The 22,221-nt window shown below is 35.6% G+C and overlaps 2 protein-coding genes across 2 annotated transcripts; both read right to left on the bottom strand.

Annotated features, from left to right (window-relative positions):
- Window positions 1–5,238: 5,238 nt before the first annotated feature.
- LOC145036872 (epoxide hydrolase 1-like) lies at window positions 5,239–6,678 on the bottom strand. Its single transcript, XM_078985396.1, has 4 exons — window positions 6,282–6,678; window positions 6,024–6,203; window positions 5,700–5,941; window positions 5,239–5,624 (listed from the first exon to the last, which is right to left on the bottom strand). Exons 1-4 carry the CDS (start codon window positions 6,585–6,587, stop codon window positions 5,384–5,386), a joined length of 969 nt encoding a protein of 322 aa, XP_078841522.1. The 5' UTR covers window positions 6,588–6,678; the 3' UTR covers window positions 5,239–5,383.
- Window positions 6,679–12,190: 5,512 nt separating this feature from the next.
- Window positions 12,191–13,616, bottom strand: LOC145036871 (epoxide hydrolase 1-like). The gene is made up of 4 exons (XM_078985395.1): window positions 13,237–13,616; window positions 12,981–13,163; window positions 12,670–12,908; window positions 12,191–12,585 (listed from the first exon to the last, which is right to left on the bottom strand). The coding sequence occupies exons 1-4, from the start codon at window positions 13,534–13,536 to the stop codon at window positions 12,345–12,347; spliced, it is 963 nt and encodes a 320-aa protein (XP_078841521.1). The 5' UTR covers window positions 13,537–13,616; the 3' UTR covers window positions 12,191–12,344.
- Window positions 13,617–22,221: the final 8,605 nt, after the last annotated feature.

Genomic DNA, 22,221 nt, shown 5'->3' with positions numbered 1-22,221 from the left:
GAATATACATGAATCATAACATAAATCATCACCATGCATTAAAATAGTACAACTGATATTGTTTACATCCAGTACTTTGTTTTAAACATTACAAAATTCATAACATAATTGTCTGATAGATATCATAAGCAAAACACCCTGACATTACTTGGTACTTATTCTTCGGTTTACCTGTTACCTGAGAATACAAGTTAATTTTGAAAAACGTCAACATATGAAATGTTGCTGAGTTCATAAGCAATGTTGTGATAAAATGATTTTATGTAGTTTGTAAAACCCAGAAAATCCGATATTTTCTGAAAAGATCATTGTTTATAAAAAGTGTGAAGATCTGTAAATATATGCTTGTTGTTTTTTAAAACATGTATAAATGTTGAACTTTAGTATTAATCACACAACTGAAAATGTTGAACTTTCCAGGAAAACCCGATGTTTTTCCAATACATAAAATACAGTGATCTCTCAATTGTTCTACCGTCACGACGAATGATTTTGATTTCTCGGGTGGCATTGGATTAATTTGGGTTGTGAGTTGTTATACCCACGCATTAGAAAATGACTAGTTTATAACTACAGTTTTCGAACGATCCTTAAAGGCGTCGCCCGTTACTACTCACTTAATCCACGACCATGGTTACTCTTGATTTACGTCCTGAATCTGTTTACATTGATTACTCGTAAGCCTACCGAACGAGGAAAAGGGGAGTACAAAGTCCCGTTATTTCCGTGAGTTATTTTAGGCTGTCAGGAATGCGAAAGGCACGTTGGCCCAACTCGCATTTGATTTCTTGACCTCACTAGCAATACTAATGGGCCACTAGGGCCCAATAGTACATCATAGCCATTGAAAGTCCTTTTACATGAAATCGGGTCATAGGAGGCCCAATAGCACAAAAGCATATTCCCTTTGGGCCCAAAGATCATGTTAATGGGCTAGCAAGGCCCAACAAGCATGATTTGAAACTTCCAAGCCCAAAGTTTGTAAGTTTGCTCATTGTAGTTATCGCGAATTTATTTAGATGGTTTGGTTTAACGCTTGCTGTTTTGTATTGATTCGAGACGGAATCACTTCGTTTGTAATGATATTTGTTGTTGAAAGTGTATTTGTTTTTCGTTTCGTCAGTAGTTGTGGGTTTTGTAATTTGTATTAATGAATTAATTTGTTTAAAAGTGGGATTTGACCTTTTCACTACCCTTCTTTTATAAAAAATAACACTTTTGGTCCTTTTATATAAAAGAATTTCATTTTTAGTCCTTAAACATTTTCTTGACACTTTTGTATCATTTATTTGATGAAAACACAGTTTTAACCCAAAATTTATTTTGTGGACAGCTTCAGCCCTCCCAGAATGGTGATTCTCGGTTAGAAACCCATTTTTTTCACAACTTTTACAGTTTTGCCCCAAAATCTAAAAACTTTACATTTTTGGTCCTTTTGATAGTGAAAGCATTTTTTATTCTTAAAATGACTTTGTTATGCTATTTACCCCCTGTTTTATCGAAATATTCATTTCAACCCCTAAAGTTTATCATTTTTCGCCCATTAAGCTAAAAATTTACATTTTAAGTCCCTTGAAAACTTTATTATTCAGAAAAATGATTATAGAAACTGTTTTGACACTTTTGACCCTCAAGAAACCGTGACTTGTTGATTTGTAACCCAAGTTTTCTATTTTTGACAATTTAAAACCCTAAAATGGGTTTTATGTTAGAATATGTTCATCACAACCTTATAAGCTATCATTCTTAACTTGTTTGGTGTAAAATAGCTTAGATATGTTTGTTTCCTTTCTCATGCCATAGATCTCGGGTTTACACCCCTTTTGTTAACATGTTCATCACAAAAACATATGAAATCACACACATACATGCATAAAATCACACATAGCATACACATACACATAGATCTACACATTTTCTTGTATTTTCCCCCATAAAACTCATGAAAACCGAAAAGAAAGGGGTATTAAACTCACCTTGAGTTGTAGTTTCGGTTTGTGAAGAAGATTGGGAGAAGTTTGGTGCTATTTTCGGCCCTAGCAAGTTTCTTGGATGGATCTCGAACTTAGGGTGTTCTAAGATGCAAGATCATGAACTTGAATAGATTAAGAGATGATTTTTGATGAACAGAAGTGAGTTAAAGCATGGATCATACATCAACTTTCCTTGGATAATGATTTTTGTGGAAGAATCTCTTTGAAAGCCTCTTAGATCTCGAAAATTGGAGAGAAATGGAGAGAGCTTCTTGAGAGAATTTCTGAGTGAAGTGTGGGTGTGTTGTTTGGGTTCGGCCGAGAGGAAGAAAGGGAGATGAAGAGAGAGGGTGATGGGATTGTTGCATGGAAGTATGAGAGCTTGCATGGAAGTCCATTAGGTAAAAAATGAGTTGGCACCATAAAGCCAACTCTTCCTTTCTTTGTGGGCTTGGGCTGAAAATGGAGAGGGAAAGAGAAAATTTTTGGGCTTTGAATGATTAAGCCCATTTTATGGTTAAGTTAGGTGATTTTGGGCGAAAATAAATAAAAATATGATTTTTATGACCTATTAGGGCTAAATTAAATTGATTGTGACCCATTAAGGCCCATTTAATTTAACCTAGTGTATTTTGGGATCCTAAGGCCCAAAAGTATTATGGTTCATGTATATGAGTCCAATTAGGGCCCATTTGAGAGCTTTAGGTCCAAGATAGTCAAATTGGAAGCTTATTCGCCCATTGGGTCCAATAAGGAAATCCTAGTCCAAAATGGACTTAAACCGGGATTTCTAGGGTTTCCAATTCTTTGTTGACTATTTGCAGTACTTGTATGAAGTTTTTTATTGAAGTTTGTTGTTATTGGAAATAAGAATCTTACATGCTTTCACATTGTTGGTTCATATTTGTTATCATTGTTCCATGTTTACAAGGCATCAGATTTCCTAGTTGTGACATAAATCCTTAGTGCATCTCCAACCCACCCCCAAACTCCATTTCTTCCCTCATTTCTTCTCCAACCCTACCCCGTTTTAACCTCCATTTTTGAAGATATGAATAGTATTCCCCCATATATGGGGGAATACTATTCATATCTCCAAAAATGGAGGTGAAGTTTGGTTGCCAATTTTGGTCTCTCTTATTTTTATTTTATACATTTCTAGTTTATTTTATCTACTAATTATAACTTAAATGTAATACATAATATTTATAATATCATGTTATATATACTAATTTATATTAATTAATCATAAATATAGTGCTTAATTAGTAGATGGATGTATTTGACAATATATATAAGTTATAAAAATGGAATATTCTAGGAATATATTTTTGGGGGTAAAAAATGAGGTAGAAAATGGAGTAGGGTTGGAAATAAAATACTATTTACTCCATTTTTTACTCCATTTATGGGGGGAAATGAAGATGGGTTGGAGATAGTCTTAGTGGCACATGGAGGTATGACATAGCAAACTCCATTAAATGAGGTGGCATATATCGAGTTTCATCTAATGAAACCTTGAATTTTACCAAAATGACTTTTTAAAACATAAAACCGGACTTCATTCCCTTAGAATGCAAATAAAACAAGGTTCCAAATAAACATAAGGCGTGACTTGTCGGCAATGTCAAGCCTCAAACTTTTTCAAACCTTGTCGAGCCAAGTCGTTTGTATGGCATGACTTAAGGCGACAATTTTTGTATATAAGTAATATTTTTATATGTATTTTCAACTATTATTCATTTTTATACACATATATGAGTTAAGGCGGCATTTTAGTAAAGTTTGGCAGCAGGCACAAGCTTTGGAGCCATGACAAGCTTTTTAGAACCTTGAAATAAAATGACCATAACAAGAAAATTTTAAGAACGCTTTAAAAAATAAGGTAAATTACACGGATGGTCCCTGTGGTTTAGGGTAATCTGCTAGCTTGGTCCCTAACAACTTTTTTTAACTCAGACCGTCCCTAATTTATATTTTTGTTGCATGCTTGGTCCCTGTCCGTTATAAAAAGACTATTTTACCCTTAATAATTTAATATTCATTATTTTACATTTTCATATTAATAATATATTAATAAAATTAACAAAATACAGTAAATAAAGCCCTAAGCAGCGTCTCCAACCCCTCCTTGGCTCCTTCACCCCTCGTCTTCCATCATCACCATTCACCAGTTGCCTGATCAGCTACATCTCTGGCGACTCCAACAACATCACACATGGTTGGTGAGAAAACCCTTCATCTCCTTCCCATCTTCACTCACGAGACTAACCTGCCTCTTTACTCTGCCACACTTTATTAGTTTATTCCATTTGAAAGCAAACGACGGTTGAAACTCCAATTGCCTTACTCACGTTTTCCTCACCAACATCTATTTCAAGCACCAACAGAGAAGGCGGAGATGATGCAGGCACTCGAATCTGACGAGACAATACAAACTTGAGCGTTGACCTCTTTCTTTGTCTCGCACTTGAAAGAATGTTATCGAATCAGAAGTGACAAATACAATAGATTTCATGTTTGATTTCAATTTTGGTGCCCAAATCGACCATACAACACCGGTTAGGTTTGATTTTAGTTTTAATTTCCAGTTTAAGGTTTGATTGAGTTCTAGGTTTAGGTTAATTTTCGCATTCAATTTTCAGTTTGATTTCATGCTTGATTTCAGTTTCAGGTTTGAATTCAGATTTGATTTTGAGTTTTGTGTTTGATTTCAGTTTCAGATTTAGTTTCATAATAGGTTTGCATCTTGGATCAATTTAAGGTTCAGGTTCCATTCGATCTTGTGTTTGATTTCAGTATCAGATTCGACTATAACCAGAGAAGACAGTTGTGTGTGTGTGTGTGGGGGGGGGGGGGGGGGGGAAGTGAAGCTGGAGAAGACAATATATGAAATTTTCCGACGAGAGGAGTGATTTTTCCGGGAACTGAAATCAAGGAGGGAAGGGAGGGGAGGAGGCTTCAGTTGTGTAGTTTCTTGAATCAGACCAACATATTTTTTAATTAATACTTTTTCCACATTTAATTAATTGATAATTTAAAATAGGTAAAAGAAATAAGTAAGGGTAAATAAGACATTTTATAATGGTTAGGGACCAAGCGTGTAACGAAAAAATAAATTAGAAATGGTGCGAGTTAAAAAAAAAAAAATTTGTTAGGAACCAATCTAACAGATTACCCTAAACCACATGGACCATCTGTGTAATTTACCCTAAAAAAAATAAACCAATAGTTAGTTGCGCGATATGACCTTAGGCCCCGATAATAATAAAAATTAACGAAAATTTCAATTTCATAATTAATACATAAATAATAACAAGTGGTGTCCATGAGCTTATTTATTACTATTTATTATGCTTTGATATTCTTTTTTAGTGGTAGAGAGAGTATACAGATCGTAGAACCCAAACTCATGCAAGTTTGTGTAGGAACGATAAGATGTGATCAGAAACCTCTTGATGTTTCTCTTGTTGAATAAAATGGTGGCCTTCGATCATCACAACTTCAATATCAGGAATCAGTTCTTTCATAACATCTCCCTCAACATATTCCTTCGTCCAGCTTTCAAATCCAATATCTTCGTCTCCAATAATCAGCTTCGATGGAACTTTGATCTTTGCCGCTTGCCATGGCGCTTCCAGTTCCCACGTCCTTCAAATCAATTCATACGATTACTGTTACAAAAAAACTAGAAATCAAATCCAATATCTACGTTTTCGGTCTTACAGATCCATGGCACGATAGTAATTTAAAGCTCCAGTGAATCCAGTCTCCTGAAACTTATCTGCGTACACTTGAAGCTCATCTTCAGTAATCCATGGAGGTAATGAAGAAGGAATTTGCAGGTGATCGATAATCTCCACTCCAGGAGGTGCTACCAGTACATCGCCAACGTTGATAAGCAAAAACTTTTTGATTACAGTCAAGCAATCGTATTTCGCAAAAGCCCTCTCTGCTCTTCCCAATTCCTGTATCAATTTCCTAAACTTTATGAAACTCATCTCCATGTAAACACAGTGAGAGAAAGAAGAAGAAGAGAAGAAGAAGAACCTGGAATTGAGAGATGTATAAATTATCTCCAAACGATTTGGTGAATAACTGAGTTGGACTGATTGGGGATCTAGGAAACAACGGAATAGCGAGAGCAACGATTCCTCTGACTCTATCTGGCCGGAAAAGACTCAGATGCCAGGCGGCGGTTGCCCCCCAATCGTGTCCCACCACAAACACCTGATATTCATACGTACACAAAATCAACCCTAATGCTGATTAAAGCTTCATCGCCATTAAAGCACACAAATGACGTACCTGTTGTTGATTGAAGTGATCTAGAACGCCGATGAGATCACCGACTATATGGAAGAAGGTGTAGGAAGAGGGAGAGGGTGGAGAGTCGGAATCCCCATAGCCGCGGAGGTCAGGTGCGAGGACACGGTAACCATGGTTACTTAAGTGAGTGATCTGATGACGCCATGAAAACCAGAACTCCGGGAAGCCATGGAGGAGGAGCACTACAGGTCCGTCGCCTTTTTCTGCAACATGCATCGATATTCCGTTGGTTTTGATTGTATGGTGAGTTATTTCACCCATCTTCTTCATCCATTCCATTTCCATGTCTGTAATTGGAGAGACGTTTGTTTCCTGTTAGAACACTGGATCATGTGGTCAAACGTAAAACTTGCTGCATTTAAACTTATTGTGATTATGGTCAACGATCCCATTTTCAAACACGTATGTGATTTTACTTCTTTTATATTAGAGAAGTTTGTAAATTTGGTCCATGTAGTTTGCTAAGATATTTGTACAGTCCAATTGGTTTTATAAATTATCGATATGATCCTTTTGGTTTCCTTTATTATAGATTTGGTCTATTTTAGAAGACGGTTTTACTCATTTTTTTTTTTTTGCATTTATTTTTTTGGGTTATTTTAGAAATAAGAAATAGTCAAACACACGATTTTTTCATGTAATTTCTACTCAAGAACTCGCATGTAGCTCGAGAAAGCCCACCACCATTGCTGCAAATCTTTCACTTCTATCAATATACTTTCAATCGAAACCAAATGACACAGGTTCTTATAAAGCTTCATTGTCAACCCTCCAGCAGCACCATGACCACACTCATGATCATTAGAACGAACCATCATCCAAGAATGCTTGTCGTTATGTTTCCTTTTACGATAATGAGATCACCTTCAAGTCAATCCCTTTAGAGCATCTCAAAAGGAGATCGATCAATGCTAGCGTGATAACTATTGTTATACGAAAATTCCGCTAACGGAAGATATATATTCCAACTCCCACCAAAATTCAATACACATGCACGCAGCATATCCTCAAAAGTCTGAATCGGCCGCTCACTTTGCCCATATGTCTGTGGATGAAATGTTGTATGAAATGGGGACGAGTGCTCATCTCTTCATCAAACCGCTTCCAAAATCTGGAAATAAAACGAATATCCCGGTTTAAAACCACCGATACTGGCACCCCATGACGTGTCACCACCTCCCAGACATAAATCTCGACCAATTTCTCTGCAGAAAAACTCTCCTGGATCGGAATGAAATGCGCACTCTTGGTCAATTGATCCACGATGACCCAGATAGAATGCACTCTGCGCGCGGTCCTGGGAAGCTTCGTGATAAAATCCATCGTTATGTCTTCCCATTTTCAAACGGGAATCTCCAATGGTTGCATCTTGTCGTGAGGTCACTGATGCTCAACCTTGACTTTCCTGCAAGTCAAGCACCGCTCCATAAACCATGTCACATCTCACTTCATGCAAGGCCACCAATAATCAGGACGAAGATCCCTATACATCTTCGTCGCCCCGGGATGAATGAAGAATCTCGACTTGTGAGCATCCTCCATCAGAATTTGGCACGCACCGCCCCAATAAGGAACCCAGACCCTCCGATGCAGGGTCCACAATCCTTGGCTATCATAATCGAAGGAAGCCACTTGAACCACAATCCGCTTGCTCTTCCGATGCTCTTCTTTCATCGCTTTAATCTGTGCCTCACGAGTCTGTTCCAACAAAGGAGTAACCAGGGTCATCCTCAAGCACAGATCTTTGATCGGAGCCACGACCGCTTTGCGGTTGAGAGCATCGGCCACTACATTGGCCTTCCCCAGGTGATAAGGTATATCGCAGTCATAATCTTTCACCACATCCAACCAACAACGCTGCCTTATATTCAGGTTTGGCTGATCCATCAAATACCTCAGGCTCTTGTGGTTCATGTAAATAATACAACGAACCCCATAGAGGTAATGTCGCCAAATTTTGAGGGCGAAAACCACAGCCCCCAACTCCAAATTTGCCTCATGAGGTTTCAGCCACCTCGAAGCGTAAGCAATCACGCGACCCCGTTGCATCAATACTACACCCAAAACCGTGATCGAGGCATCACAATAAACTACAAAATCATGGACACCCTCAAGCAAGGTCAGAATTGGCCTTTTGTTGCACATATCCCTTCATGATGAACCATGCTTTGTGTTTTGTTACCTTACCGTCTACATCCCTTTTCAATTTAAATACTCATTTCAACCTAGTGGGTCAATGTATGTACTTTATTTTATTTCGATTGAATCCAATTCAGTTTTTATCACTTCTAGCCACTGTCGATCCCTGTTGCCTTTAGATAAGTCGAAGACTCTTCACCAACAAACATCAAGTCTACTTGTTTATCTTTTATAGGGTGAGTTTCAACGTATATATCATGTACGGATCAAAACCCACACACAAGGGTATGATCGAACATCGATAGGCTTACTCCTTGACTTGACTGTTTTCAAAAGATTCAATAGACGAATCAATCATAACGGGTGTCGAGTTCAATTGGTTGCTTGTACTCGTGGCACTTCTGTTAGTGTCACCATGTCATTTTATGTAACTAGAACTAACATGTGAGCTAAGGGGCTTCATAATTTGTACTCTAATATATATATATATATATATATATATATATATATATATATATATATACACGAGGTTTGTGTGGTGCATGTATGTATAAGATCGAATTAGAAGCCGGTTCGATGACATGTTGGGGTCCGGGGGCAGTGCCCCTAACGTGGTCCAAGGAGCAGAGCCCCTGGCTGGGGCACTGCCTCTTCGAAAAATACATATGGGAACATAGTGGGAAAATCGAATTCTTGAGGGTGATTATGGTAAAACTAACGAAATATGTCAGTTTTAGAAACCCTAAATCCTCATTAAAATCCGGATTACCCTGACTTGCTTGCAAAGCAACTGATGACGATCCAACCCTAATGAAACCCTAATTTCGTTTATTATATATAAACGACTCTTCCTTTAGAAGTGACACACAAAATTTAGCTCTCGTTTTTCTTCAAACACTCACATAATCATTCTAGCAATTTTGCTTACGATTTTTGTGCCTAGAATCGTAAGTGTCCTCTTGGATCATCCTAAGCTAAATTTCTTGTAACCCAGGTAGATGGTATAAATATCAATTCGGAAAGTGTTCACACGATCCAAGTTTGTATCCAGATCTCCACTATAAACCCTATACTTTTTAACAACTTCTAATGGAGTAAACACCGGTGACTGATTTTGATTTGTGTCCAATTGGAAAAATAGACTATACTCTCTTGTTTCTTAAATAATAAATCCCTTAAACCACTATGATTTTTAATTTAACTCTCCACTTTGAGCATCAACCCAATTCCACTTAACTTTCTTCATATCGGCCCACCATCACCTTATTCTCTTGACAAAATTGCAAGAATGATCCCTTTGGTATGTCAAAACTAGCATGTTTGGGGCAAAACGGTTTGGGCTAGCATCAATGGTCCAAAAGTTTCATTTACTTGCAAGTTGGTCCAATTTGGTTGAATTTTTTTGTAAAAACGATTATGCCCTTGTAATTTAATTTTCCATTTTTGTTTTATTACCAGTAATTAAAAAACAATTAAAACAAAAACAAAAATAAAATTCTCTCTCTCACTTTCTCTCTCTTTCTCTCTCTCTCTCTCTCTCTCTCTCTTTCTCTTTCTTTCTCTCTCTCTCTCTCTCTCTCTCTCTCTCTCTCTCTCTCTCTCTCTCTCTCTCTCTCTCTCTCCAAACAAAATTAATACAAATCTGGAAGTGGATTTGTAAAAAGAACCCTCACTTTTATCAATGTTGTTCAAATCATTATGTGAAATCTAATAGAACTAAACACATACACACAAATATGAATATGAATCTAAAGAACACTCATTTTTTTTTGAGTTCAAGAACAAGAACATCATATTCACGAACCCATAAATCGATTTCTGAAGAACTGCCATCACCACCACCTGAATCGATTTCTTCTATGAACTGCCCAACTCAAACCCACAAGCACACAAACAACTCAATAAACATGGAGATGAGGGAAAACTAGACCCGTTTTATCCCTCTCCCTGAATCGCAGACACTGTATACCCTAAATCAGTACAAGGAAAAACTAACACTAGCCAGCCCTATAAAACCCAAATCGAAAATAAAAAATTTAGGAGGTGAATCGAGGGGTTGGGAGATAGATGCATGATTTTTTCTTTGACATACCATAACCCTAAAATACTTGCTTGATGATGCTAGGATTGGGATACAATTTCCCGCTTTCTCTTAAACTTTACTCCTCCGATATGCAATCTGGTGAAATACTTGATTGACTGACAGAGAATGCCAGAGTTAAGTAGCAAATCGAGGTCATAAATCTGCTTGGGATTACGATTTACAGGTGAAAGGGATTATGATTACAGATGAAAGTGATTACGATTTACAACCTATAAATTTTTACAACCTTTCCAATGATTGAATCAAATGCCAATCATGTCCTTCTCTCTTCTTCTTCTCTGAATTGGTCTGTGTGTATCGATTTTAGGTGTGTAGAAGATGACTCTTGTAGAAGAACGACGATAACAGTGGCATTGTAGTTCTAAACGACGGTGGCTAAAAACCCAAGTACGATGGTCTGACCTAGGAGGTCAGGCTCGGACAACTGAAGTGGATATATGGTGGTTGAGTAGTCACGAAGAAGCGAAGCCCGTTTTTCAGGTGAGTCAAGGAAGAATTTGTGAAATCGCCAATCCCTCCTTCCCTTCCTTCATCGGAGGTTAAAACGAGAGAGAGAGAGAGAGAGAGAGAGAGAGAGATGAGTATTTTCTTTTTTTTTTTTTTTCTTTTTTAGATTTTTATAATAAAAAACTGAAAAAAGAAAATAGCAAGGGCAAAATCATCACTTTATAAAAAATCAAAACAAAATGGACCAAACTCGCAACAAAATGAAAGAGTAAATTACACGAATGGTCCCTATGGTTTGGGTAATTTGCATGTTTGGTCCCTAATTTATTTTTTTAACTCGGAAGTTCTTACTGTTTGTTTTTGTTGCAAGCTTGGTCTCTGTCTTACCTAAAAAGACTATTTGGCATTTATTTTTTAATTTATTTAAATAAACATACCCTTAACCCCACTTTCACCTCACCTTACTTTACCTTACATACCCTACTTTATTCAAATAAATTAAAAAATCAAGGGCAAAATAATCTTTTTAGGTAAGATAGGGACCAAGCGTGCAACAAAAACAAGCTGTAGGGACCTTCCGAATTAAAAATATAAGTTAAGGACCAAACGTGCAAATTACCCCAAACCATAAGGACCATTTGTGTAATTTACTCAAAATGAAACTTTTAGACCATTGCAAGTCCAAACTTATTTGGCCCAAACATAATAGTTTTGACATGCATGCACCATTCTTGCAATTTTGTGCATTTTCTTTAGGGTTGCAAACATTGAAAGTTTTTTCTTCACAAAATGAATCAAAATATTGTTTCATTCTTGACTTGGCTCAAAGGCATCCAAACTCCTTGAACCCGAAACCAGAAAACTAAACCGGGAACCGAAAAACCGAACCCATTGGTTTTGGTTTGGGTTGGGTTCTAGTTTTTTGAAAAACAACATTTCGGTTTTGGGTTATTTTTTACCGCAAAACTGACCCAACCCGGTTCATGCTCACCCCTAAATTATTACCCAGTTTTGACATTTTTATTTATAAAAAACTCGAATAAATAAATTTATCAATCAATTTATTAAAATTTATTTTGGTAATCATGAAACATGTGTATCTTCAAGCTTATCTATTGCAGTTTCTAAAAAACTGAAATCGAATATAAGGTGTGGTTTTGTGGTTTTAACTGTAAACCACCGGATGATGAACAACATATGCAGTCCAAATGTGTGAGTTCCTACTTCACGTCTGTTGAGCCTTTTTGATTACTTCAAAATTTACAATGTGTTCGTGAAATAAAAACAAAAAACTGGAGAAAGAAAAGTCCAACAATATTTGCATTGGGTTTATGAGACACTAAAACCCTAACTTATGCAAGTTTGTTAAGGAAAGATAAGATGTGATCAGAAACCTCTTGATGTTTCTCAAGTTGAATAAAATGGTGGCCTTCCATAATCACAACTTCAACACCAGGAATCAATCCTTTCATAACATCTCCATGAACGTATGCTTTTTTCCAACTTTCATATCCAATATCTTTGTCCCCAACAATCAGCTTCGATGGAACTCTTATCTTAGCCCCTTGCCATGGCGCTTGCAGCTCCCAATTCCTGCAAATCAATTCATACCATTACAAAGAACAAAAAAAAGGAAGGGAATTTAATCAAATCAAATATCTGTGTTTTGAGTCTTACAGATCTATAGCACGATAGTAATTTAAACCTCCTGTGAATCCAGTCTCCTGAAACTTATCTGCATACACTTGAAGCTCATCTTCTGTAATCCATGGAGGCAATGAAGGAGTTTCCATGTGATCGATAATCTCCATTCCAGGAGGTGATACCAGTACATCGCCATGGTTGATCAGCAAAAACTTCTTCATTAGAGTCAAGCAATCGTATTTCGCAAAAGCCCTCTCTGCTCTTCCTGATTCCTGTATTAATTTCTCAAACTTTATAAAATTCATCTCCATATGTTTAACACAGAGTGAGGGGAAGAAGCTAACCTGGAATTGGGTCATATAGAAACTATCTCCGAATGATTTGGTTAACGATTGAATCGGACTGATGTCTGGAGATCTAGCAGAGAACACAACACTGAGAGCAACGATTCCTTTCACCCGATCTGGCCGGAAAAGGCCAAGATGCCAGGCGGCGTGTGCTCCCCAATCGTGTCCCACCACAAACACCTGATATTCATACTTACACTAAATCAACCCTAAAACGCTAATTAAAGCTTCATAGCCATTAAAGCACACATACCTGTTGTTGATTGAAGTGGTCTAGTACGCCGATGAGGTCAGCGACGATGTGGAAGACGGTGTAGGAAGAGGGAGAGGGCGGAGCGTCGGAATCGCCATAGCCGCGGAGGTCAGGTACGAGCACGCGGTAACCGTGGTTAGTTAAGTAAGTGATCTGATGGCGCCATGAAAACCAGAACTCCGGGAAGCCATGGAGGAGGAGGACTACCGGTCCTTCGCCTTTTTCTGCAACGTGCATCCAGATTCCATTGGTCTTGATTCTATGGTGAGTTATGTCACCCATCTTCTTAATACATTCCATGTCTGTAAGTGGAGAGACGTTTGTTTCCTGTTAGAACACTGGAAAATGGAGTCAAACGTAAAATTGCTGCATTCAAACTTATCGTCATTCTGGTCAACGGCCCCATTTTCAACAAATGTTGACCATACTTTTTCCTTTTTATATTAAATTTGGTCTCATGCTAATTTTCAGTCGGTATTGAACAGGTAACCGGTCTGAGGAATCAAATACATCAAAACAAACCCTGGATAAGCCAAAAAAATTAAAAAAAAAAAAATAGACCGTTATTGTTATTATGAGTTTTTATTTTTAAATAAAAATATATAATAATAAAAAACGGGTCCTATACGATTGTCTATTTTACCTTCCCTCAACGCCCCCTATAGGTAACCGATTTAAGACTACATATCGAGTGTTAAAATGGGTTAAAAATGATACTGTGTAGTACGCAAACTGAACTAATATTCATTATGGTATGAATACCAAGTATGACATCGATTTTCAGTACCGATTCGAATCTTGAATGTCGTGATTTTAGATAACCAGATATCGTCTCATATTAACATAAACAATGTCGGTTCGGATCAAAAATTCAATAGTCTTGTTCACCCCTAGTATAGTCCGTCCATACTTGTAAAATTATCGATGTGGATTTGATCCGTTCGAATTTGAAAATACTATTTTATCATTTACTTTTTTCCTTTATTTATTTGTTTTGGTTATCTAAATTTACGAAATAAACTCTCTCTCTCTCTCTCTCTCTCTCTCATGAATGTCGTGATTTTAGAGTACTGAGCACTGTCACATATTAACATAAACGATGACGATTTGGTAACGATACATTCCGATAGCGGTTTGGACCAGATTAGGAATTTATGTTGTCTTGTTCACTCCTAATATAGTTTAGAATTTTCAAGAATTAAAGGCTACTAAAATGACGATTCATATGACTAATCGTTCAGTGACTCATCTTCGAGTCATAGTTGAGGACATTTTGGTAAAAATTAGAAAATTTATTTTTCCAATTGATTTTGTAATGTTAGATATGAAGGAGGATAAAAATGTCTCAATTATCATTGGACGCCCTTTACTCAATACCGCACGAGCTTTGGTGGATATTCGCGAGTCAAAGCTTACCTTACGAGTGGGAAATGATGAAATGACTTTTGGAGGGAACAAGAAAATGTGGAGGGAACAAAAGGTCCAAGTGGAGATCCCGATCTCAACCGATACAACGTAGGGTGGCATGGAGTCCTGCTCATGACTCCAACATAAAGAAACGCTTCTAGGGTGGCAACCCGAGCTCAGTTTGCGGTTTTTTTTTTTTTTTTTTTTTGTATTTTCGTTTTTTGTTTTTGCATTTCTATTAAGTTTTAGGATAAATCACCATCAAAGTCATCTTAATTTTTGGAAATGGGACAAAAAATCAAGTGTGGGGTTAAGATTATAGAGTGGTTATTTTTTTAGAAAAAATAGTGTTTTTGGTAAAAATCTCGAAACCACGACGTGAGAAATAATTTTTTTCCATTAATATTTACACGGTTTAAAGCTCACAACGTGAGGATTAACCTCACGACGTGAGCCATAAAAAACACCCGGTGGGGGGGGGGGGGTATTTTGACTTCAAACATTCGACCGTTACTTTAAATTATTACCACTCACACATGAATGCACAACAAGGTTTCGGTCCCCACACTCGATTTTGGCTAAGATTTCCCGCAATTTTTCGTCAAACTTATCTCGATTTCGTGTTTTCTCTTCGGTTTCGATAAGATCACACTCTCTAATCTTCTTAATATTGCTAATTTTATGCATTTTAGGCTAGGGTTTGTCAATAATGAAATATACCGAAATTGAAGTCGGTTTTTAGTGAAATAGCTACTATATGTGTGATTTTTCGAACATTAGAATGTTATTATACAAAACCTGTGGAAAAATTTTGGCTTTGTGATGCTTGATTATGGTCCGATGGCAAACTTCATTCATGGTCCATGATGTAGCTTTCGAGATCACGATGTGAGCTCGGTTCAAACAGGATTCTGTGATTTTTTTGCTAAGTCTTTGATCTTTGTTGCTTCCTTTGGGTTTGTTTCTTGTCTATTTTGCACAAAATGGCCTCAAGGAGAACCAATGAACAATTCCACGGAAACGTCTTTGACCTTCACCCATTATACCAACTTCTGGTCAACATGCCTCAAAGTGTGGTGACAAACTTCAAAAACAAGATGGGTTGGCTATATAACAGAGAATTCGCTATTTCTCCTCGAATTGATTGGGTCAAATTAGGGGAACTCGGACTCATGGAAAGGATGGCACCATATTAATGAATACATTTACGGGGGACGAGTTTTCTTTCACTTGTAATGGGTGGAAGAATGTATTTGCTATTAACAAGACTGTTTTTAAAGAATTATGTGTTGAGTCTTTCGCGACGGTATCATTTGACGACGCCACGGTGGATCCATAATATCGGGAATGCAGTTTAGTAGAATTTTCTTGGAGGATGGGTATTTATGACAATAATGAAACAAGGTCTCCAATTTTGGATATCTTTTTTAGGACGACTACTCGAGAATATATATATTGGGGGTGAGTGGTTATGATTTTTGGACTACCATTGCGAACGGGGCATTCCATTCGGGTGTCTCGCATGAGAGCCATATCCGGTCACTAATTCATCGACTCCTTCATCGATTGGTTACCTTTTCCATCAACCATAAGAAGCACGGAGACAAAGTTACAAGTTTAAACTTGTTCTTTTTGTGGTCTATTATTGCACTGACAATTTTCTATAATATTCCAAACCATCTTGCTAGTTACGTGGGTAGCAAGGCAGTAATATCACGAGCCAAGAGCCTTGTTGTAGGAGGACATTTTGTTACTCGCTTGGCGAGGTCTTATGGTATCGTGAGGCCTCATTTGACCCGTACATTGACATGCAAGGCAGGAGACTATCTTTCTTTGGGATATTTGGACTCAATGTATGTCATTGTTAATATGGACTCGCATTCGAGTATTCCTGCCGATAATGATGGGGAGCAATTTGGACAACCCGAGCAGCAGTCGCGTCCAAGAGGACGGAGGGATGTGAGGGGACGAGGAGAGAGAGAGAGAGAGAGAGAGAGAGAGATCAACCGGTGCCACAAAATGTACCCATGGGAGGAGAACCTTCTCGCGATGAGATGATTGTGCGTTATTTTGATCGGATGAGCATGAGTATGAACTGGATAAGTGGTACCATGGAAAACATGATCTAACATTTTCAATTGCGCAACCACCTAAATTGGGAAATCAATAATTGGAGCAAGTATTGATCGTGACAAGGAGACAGAGCAAGGACTAACAGAGCAAGAGAAGATGAAGATGAAGAATGATGTCACCCCAGGCCTACCGGCCTAGCTGTTGCAAGCAGCTCAGGTGCGGGATTGTCAGCCCCGTATAGATCTATACACAAATTTCACGCTCTCCCTCCAGGAGATTCTGGTTATAATTTATAGGACTTGAACATGTGCCATGAAGGGTACAATGAAGTAGTGTCTCACAACCATGTATTAACTAGTTTACGTGTAGCGTTATAGTGTTCTCTTGTACTTGAATATGTATGTATTACCTTGTAGTAGTGTACTCTGTAATGTCAAATAATTATACTTAAATAATTATTTAGTAGTATATCCTTGAAATAGTGCAATAGAGTAGTGTTCCATAAACTATACCTATTATAGTTTATATACTTGTTTTTGTATAGAGTTTTTGAACTTGTAAAATAGTGTAGTGTTTCCCAAATTATACATATTATAGTTTAAATGTATTTTTTGTTTCGTTTATTGACTTAGCAAAATAGTGTAGTGGTTCACAAATTATACCTATTATAGTTTATATGTATACTTTATAATGAACGGAAACCTTTGCAATTTAACAGTGTGTATAAGGTGGTAATAAAAGATCGGTGAAAAATACCCTTTTGCTCAACATGTTACAAAAGGGGTTACCAATATAATGAAATATTTTTATACTAATATATATTCCCATCATATATAATTAAGAGTGAAAAGACAGTCGAATAAGTAATTCTATCCTAAACCCACAACCAGACAAGGAATAGGAATTAAGACGTAATTGCCAATTCTAAGTCTATTGAACCTTATATATATATATATATATATTGATAAAAAGCAGCGATAAATCGATTTAAAACAGTTGCAAATGGTTTGAAATCGTTTGAATAATAATACAAGAGCCCTTGTGTTTTACTTGTATTCCCCTCCCCCCCCCCCCCCCCCCCCCCCCCGCCCTATATACATTGAAAAATAATGAAAACGTAGTGGTATGAACTCACCTCTAGTGCGTGTTTGTGTCTGGATAGCGGAACTGTGAGACGATACTCGGCTAGCGTATGTACGAATAGCGTTATCCTAAAAATAATTATATTCGACGTCGTATTTAAATTAATAAGATATTATTTTAAATAATATATTAAATAATAATTAAATTGTTAGACAACACTTTAGTTATGTAAGGAACACTTACATAATTATTTGGAATTATTTGAAGTGTTGCAAGGCGTTTTCGGTGTGCAAAATGGGGGTGTTCGGTGGGCTTGGGTGGAAGTTTGAAGATTTGAAGATATTGATGAATGTTCTTGGTGTTCTTGGTGAAAATAAGAAGATCTGGGTAGAAATCTCTTGAATATATGTTGTTTACGGATGATACTTGAGAGCAAAATGGAAAGTGTTCATGGTTGGGAAATTGAGAAATGAATTGGGTTCACGGTTGAAACTAAATATATAGGGGTGGTTTACGGTTCATAATGGGCATTAGGTATTGGTATTTCGGTCCATTAATGGACCTTGGTTGAGTTTTTGGCCCATTAAAGGGTGATTTTGGTCATACTTGACCGAAAACCCTTGTTCTTGATTTATTCCAACCGTAAACTCTATTTGAATTAGATTCTTTGGCCGAAAGCTCATTGTTTCTTGGATGCTTCGATCGAAAACTCATTTTATTCTTGAATTCTTGGCCAAAAACCTTTATTTAGTGTAATACTTTATAGTTTAAACTTTAAACTTTTGCCTTATATTAATTTATAATGTCATAAATCAACTTAGGATTTAAGCTACATTTAATTATTAGTTTATAAACATTCCCTTAAGGTAATAGAGAATATATATATACAACAAGGATTGCAATGTGGTTTAGACTCTTACCGATTCGAAAATGACTGGTTGTTACATATATATAGAAGGCCGAGAACACCCCTCACAAATCCTTATTTACGTCTTTAAAACTCCTTCACTTTTCTCTCAATAAAGAGTTCATACATATTCAAATCTTCATACATTTTTCCCAGAAACATCTTCAAACATTCCCAGGAAACTAATTCTTCAAGTTGATTCTTAGGAATTGTTGTAGGTTTCCTTGTTAAATCTAGCGTTTATATAACAATTTCATGTTAATTCAACTAATTTACACACATTATCGTGTGTTAAAAACTCATAGGATACAACCACCTTCAAGTGTTCTAACTTGAAGATCATCACCTTCACCTCGTTATCCAGTCACAAACACACTTGAGGTGAGTTCATACCCCCACATTTTTCGATATTTTCATTGTTTTCGGGGGGGGGGGGGGGGGGGGGGGGGGGATAGAAGTAAAACACAAGAGAACTTGTGTTAAAATACTAAATGGTTAAATATGTTTTGTTACGTGTTATACAAAAAATGTTATATTCATGAAACAGTTTTACCTCCAAACTTGCGAACGTTTACATAAAAAGTTTTGTGCAAATACGCTATGATTTTTCTGACAATGATATATATATATATATATATATATATATATATATAATGGGTACAAATTCGATTATCATAATAAACTATATAAAAATAGTTTATAACACTTTAACACTTTTGTAACATGTTGAGCCAAAAGTGTATAATTATATTAAAATACATATATAATTATTTCAATCCATATTATTTTTATCATGGTAAAATGATAATGACACCTATAAGGGATTATTCATTTCAACGACATATTTTATAAACTATGGTAAATATATTTAATGGGGCATGCACACTATTTTTCCTTTCGGGACGAAGAAATAGTTATTTAAATGTATAATTATTTTTACACTATATAACCACTATTGGAAGGGCAATACTTTCAATTTAAAGGGGTTTTCATTACACTATACATAAACCAGTTGATACAATTTTGTAAGACATTTGGCTTCACCGTACTTTCTAGAGTACATACTAAAGTTTGTATAATAATCAGAGACTCTTGTAGGGAGAGAATGACACTTGTGTATAGATCTACACGGGACTGACAATCCCGCACCTAAACTGTTAGCTACAGTTAGACCAGAAGGTATGGGGTGACAAACGTCGTAACATTCTGACGCCTGAAGAACGTCGTAACAGGCCACTAGTCGTTAGCATGGTTATAATAACTCACATGGGGTATTAACAATACATTTGGTTTACGGGGCTAACTTACACTATCTTCAATCAGTTTTATTTAAATAATAAAACTACACTATACTACTTTTCCGTACAGTACTTATACATATTGATCTTAAGGTATCTAAGACTACATTTTCATTTAAAAGAAAATATTGGATTTTCTGGAAGTACAGACTATCATTCTACAAGGGAAACACGCTATATTCAAATCAGTTTTATGTAACGATAAAACTGCATTATACTCCTACATATAATAATATAATTGTTTTTAAACCAATAAAATTCAAAGAAACTAATAATACTTATATAAATGCATAAATTATATAGGTTTTAACATATAATCTAAACTAAATGCATATAATTGTAAGCATAATAAACACTTACATATAAAAACTATATCCCATCACCACTATCGAAATACATTTTCAGTTTTAGTGGTATCCGAAATGCTCTCTAGGGTAATCTGAAATGGGTAAACTAAAATGAGAGATTTTGAAATGAAATCTGAAACGGATTAAAATGATATTTATAGGGGAGAACCACATTACCCGATCAAATCCATTACCTATTCATCGAATATAGAGTCACGTCCGAAATGAATCGACTACTCATTTTTCAAATAAAGGTTATTATTATTAAAATAATGTTAAAAAAATGGTTAGTTTACTAAATTTCCTTATAATTTAAGACATTTTACTTGTAAGATTTTCATATATGTACAACTTGAAGTATATTTTTGCACGACGTAAAAAATTTGGCAGCTAAAATACTCAAATATCAAAAGTTCAAAACTATGAATAATTGCAACCAAACAATTAATATCTCATTTTAATCGTTAAAGTATATTTTATACATCTACTCTAATAAATGAAAATATTTTTACCACATATCATACTCTCATTAATTTGGTCACATGTCATTTTGTGGTTATTTTCAATTAAAATTTTTCCACATAGCATTTTATGATTTTTTCTATTTTATAAAATTTACATAATATTTAAATGTAATAATTGCAATACATGTAATAATAAATGCATATCAAGTTCAATAATTGACTTTCATTATAATTTCAACATATCTAAATTAAAACTTCATTAGTTTCCTTTGTTTATTTATCAAAATTATTTGTTTAAAATTAAAAGAGAAAAAACACTTTAATTTTAATAATTCAATATTTTTCTAATTTTTCTTATAAATTCAAACTTTTCAAATGGTTAGAATTTTCATAATTAGTTTTTTTTTAAATGAACTTATGTAATACATAAGTCTTACACTTAGTATACGGATAACTTGTTAAAGTTTGGTGTCCGTTGTTGTAAATATGGCCTAAACCTGTTCCAAAAGCTGAAATGCGTTGATGTAGAAGTTAAGTATCCTTGATATGTAAAAGACGATTACTTGATTCATTTATATGGAATTTTAAAATTGTCATTGTTATAAACATAACAATAATAAATATCTCATCTCTACTCATTTTAGGGTTGTATTTTTTTTTATTGATCTTTCAATTATTCCGTGTCATCACTCATTTGCTCCATCTTTTACGCAATATTACAAATTATGTTAAATCACAATCTTTCAAATCATATTATACTATAGAATAATTTACAAGTCATGATTCATCACAAAAAGTTTTCACGCTGATTTGGATTGTTTCTATCATGGGAAGTTACTGGTTGAGATGTTATATTTCATAAAATAGATTCGGATTAAAAAATAACACTTAAATTATTGTTTGTCTTTATGATTGCTCTCCTCGTGAAGGGATTGACCTCACATTATACTATAGAATAAGGTACAAGTCATGATTCATCACAAATAGTTTCAATATTAATTTGATTGTTTTTATTATGGAAAGTTAGTGAGATGTGATATTTCATAAAGTAGATCCAAATTCAAAAATAATACATTCAAAATAGTGTTTGGCTTTATGATTACTCCTCACATGATGGGCTCGACCTAACAGGGGATACAAATCACCATTTTTCAACCGGTTTGGACTTTGAAAGTTCTAGATCCTAGTTTTGATAAATACATTGTGTAAAAGTTCTCTTGTCCAAGAGAAAATTTGGTTATAATTAATGAATAAAGAAACTATTTTAAGTATCCTTGATATGTAAAAGACAATTACTTGATTCATTTATATGGAATTTAATTGTCATTGTTATAAACATAACAATAATAAATATCTCATCTATACTCATTTTAGGGTTGTATTTTTTTGATTGATCTTTCAATTAT

This window comes from Lactuca saligna, chromosome 3 (assembly GCF_052625555.1).
Source record: "Lactuca saligna cultivar CGN05327 chromosome 3, ASM5262555v1, whole genome shotgun sequence".
In the NCBI taxonomy this organism is placed as follows: domain Eukaryota; kingdom Viridiplantae; phylum Streptophyta; class Magnoliopsida; order Asterales; family Asteraceae; genus Lactuca; species Lactuca saligna.
The sequence above is the reverse complement of the archived record's forward strand: the minus strand, read 5'-3'. Positions and strand labels throughout refer to the sequence as shown.

Bases quoted from the DNA above. Each gene is read 5' to 3' on its own strand.
- LOC145036872 (XM_078985396.1), bottom strand. From the start codon at position 6,587: ATGGAAATGGAATGGATGAAGAAGATGGGTGAAATAACTCACCATACA. The intron at 5,942-6,023 runs GTTCTTCTTCTT...AAATTGATACAG, and splicing joins TATACATCTCTCAATTCCAG to GAATTGGGAAGAGCAGAGAG. The intron at 5,625-5,699 runs GTAAGACCGAAA...ATTGATTTGAAG, and splicing joins TACTATCGTGCCATGGATCT to GACGTGGGAACTGGAAGCGC.
- LOC145036871 (XM_078985395.1), bottom strand. From the start codon at position 13,536: ATGGAATGTATTAAGAAGATGGGTGACATAACTCACCATAGAATCAAG. The intron at 12,909-12,980 runs GTTAGCTTCTTC...AAATTAATACAG, and splicing joins TCTATATGACCCAATTCCAG to GAATCAGGAAGAGCAGAGAG. The intron at 12,586-12,669 runs GTAAGACTCAAA...ATTGATTTGCAG, and splicing joins TACTATCGTGCTATAGATCT to GAATTGGGAGCTGCAAGCGC.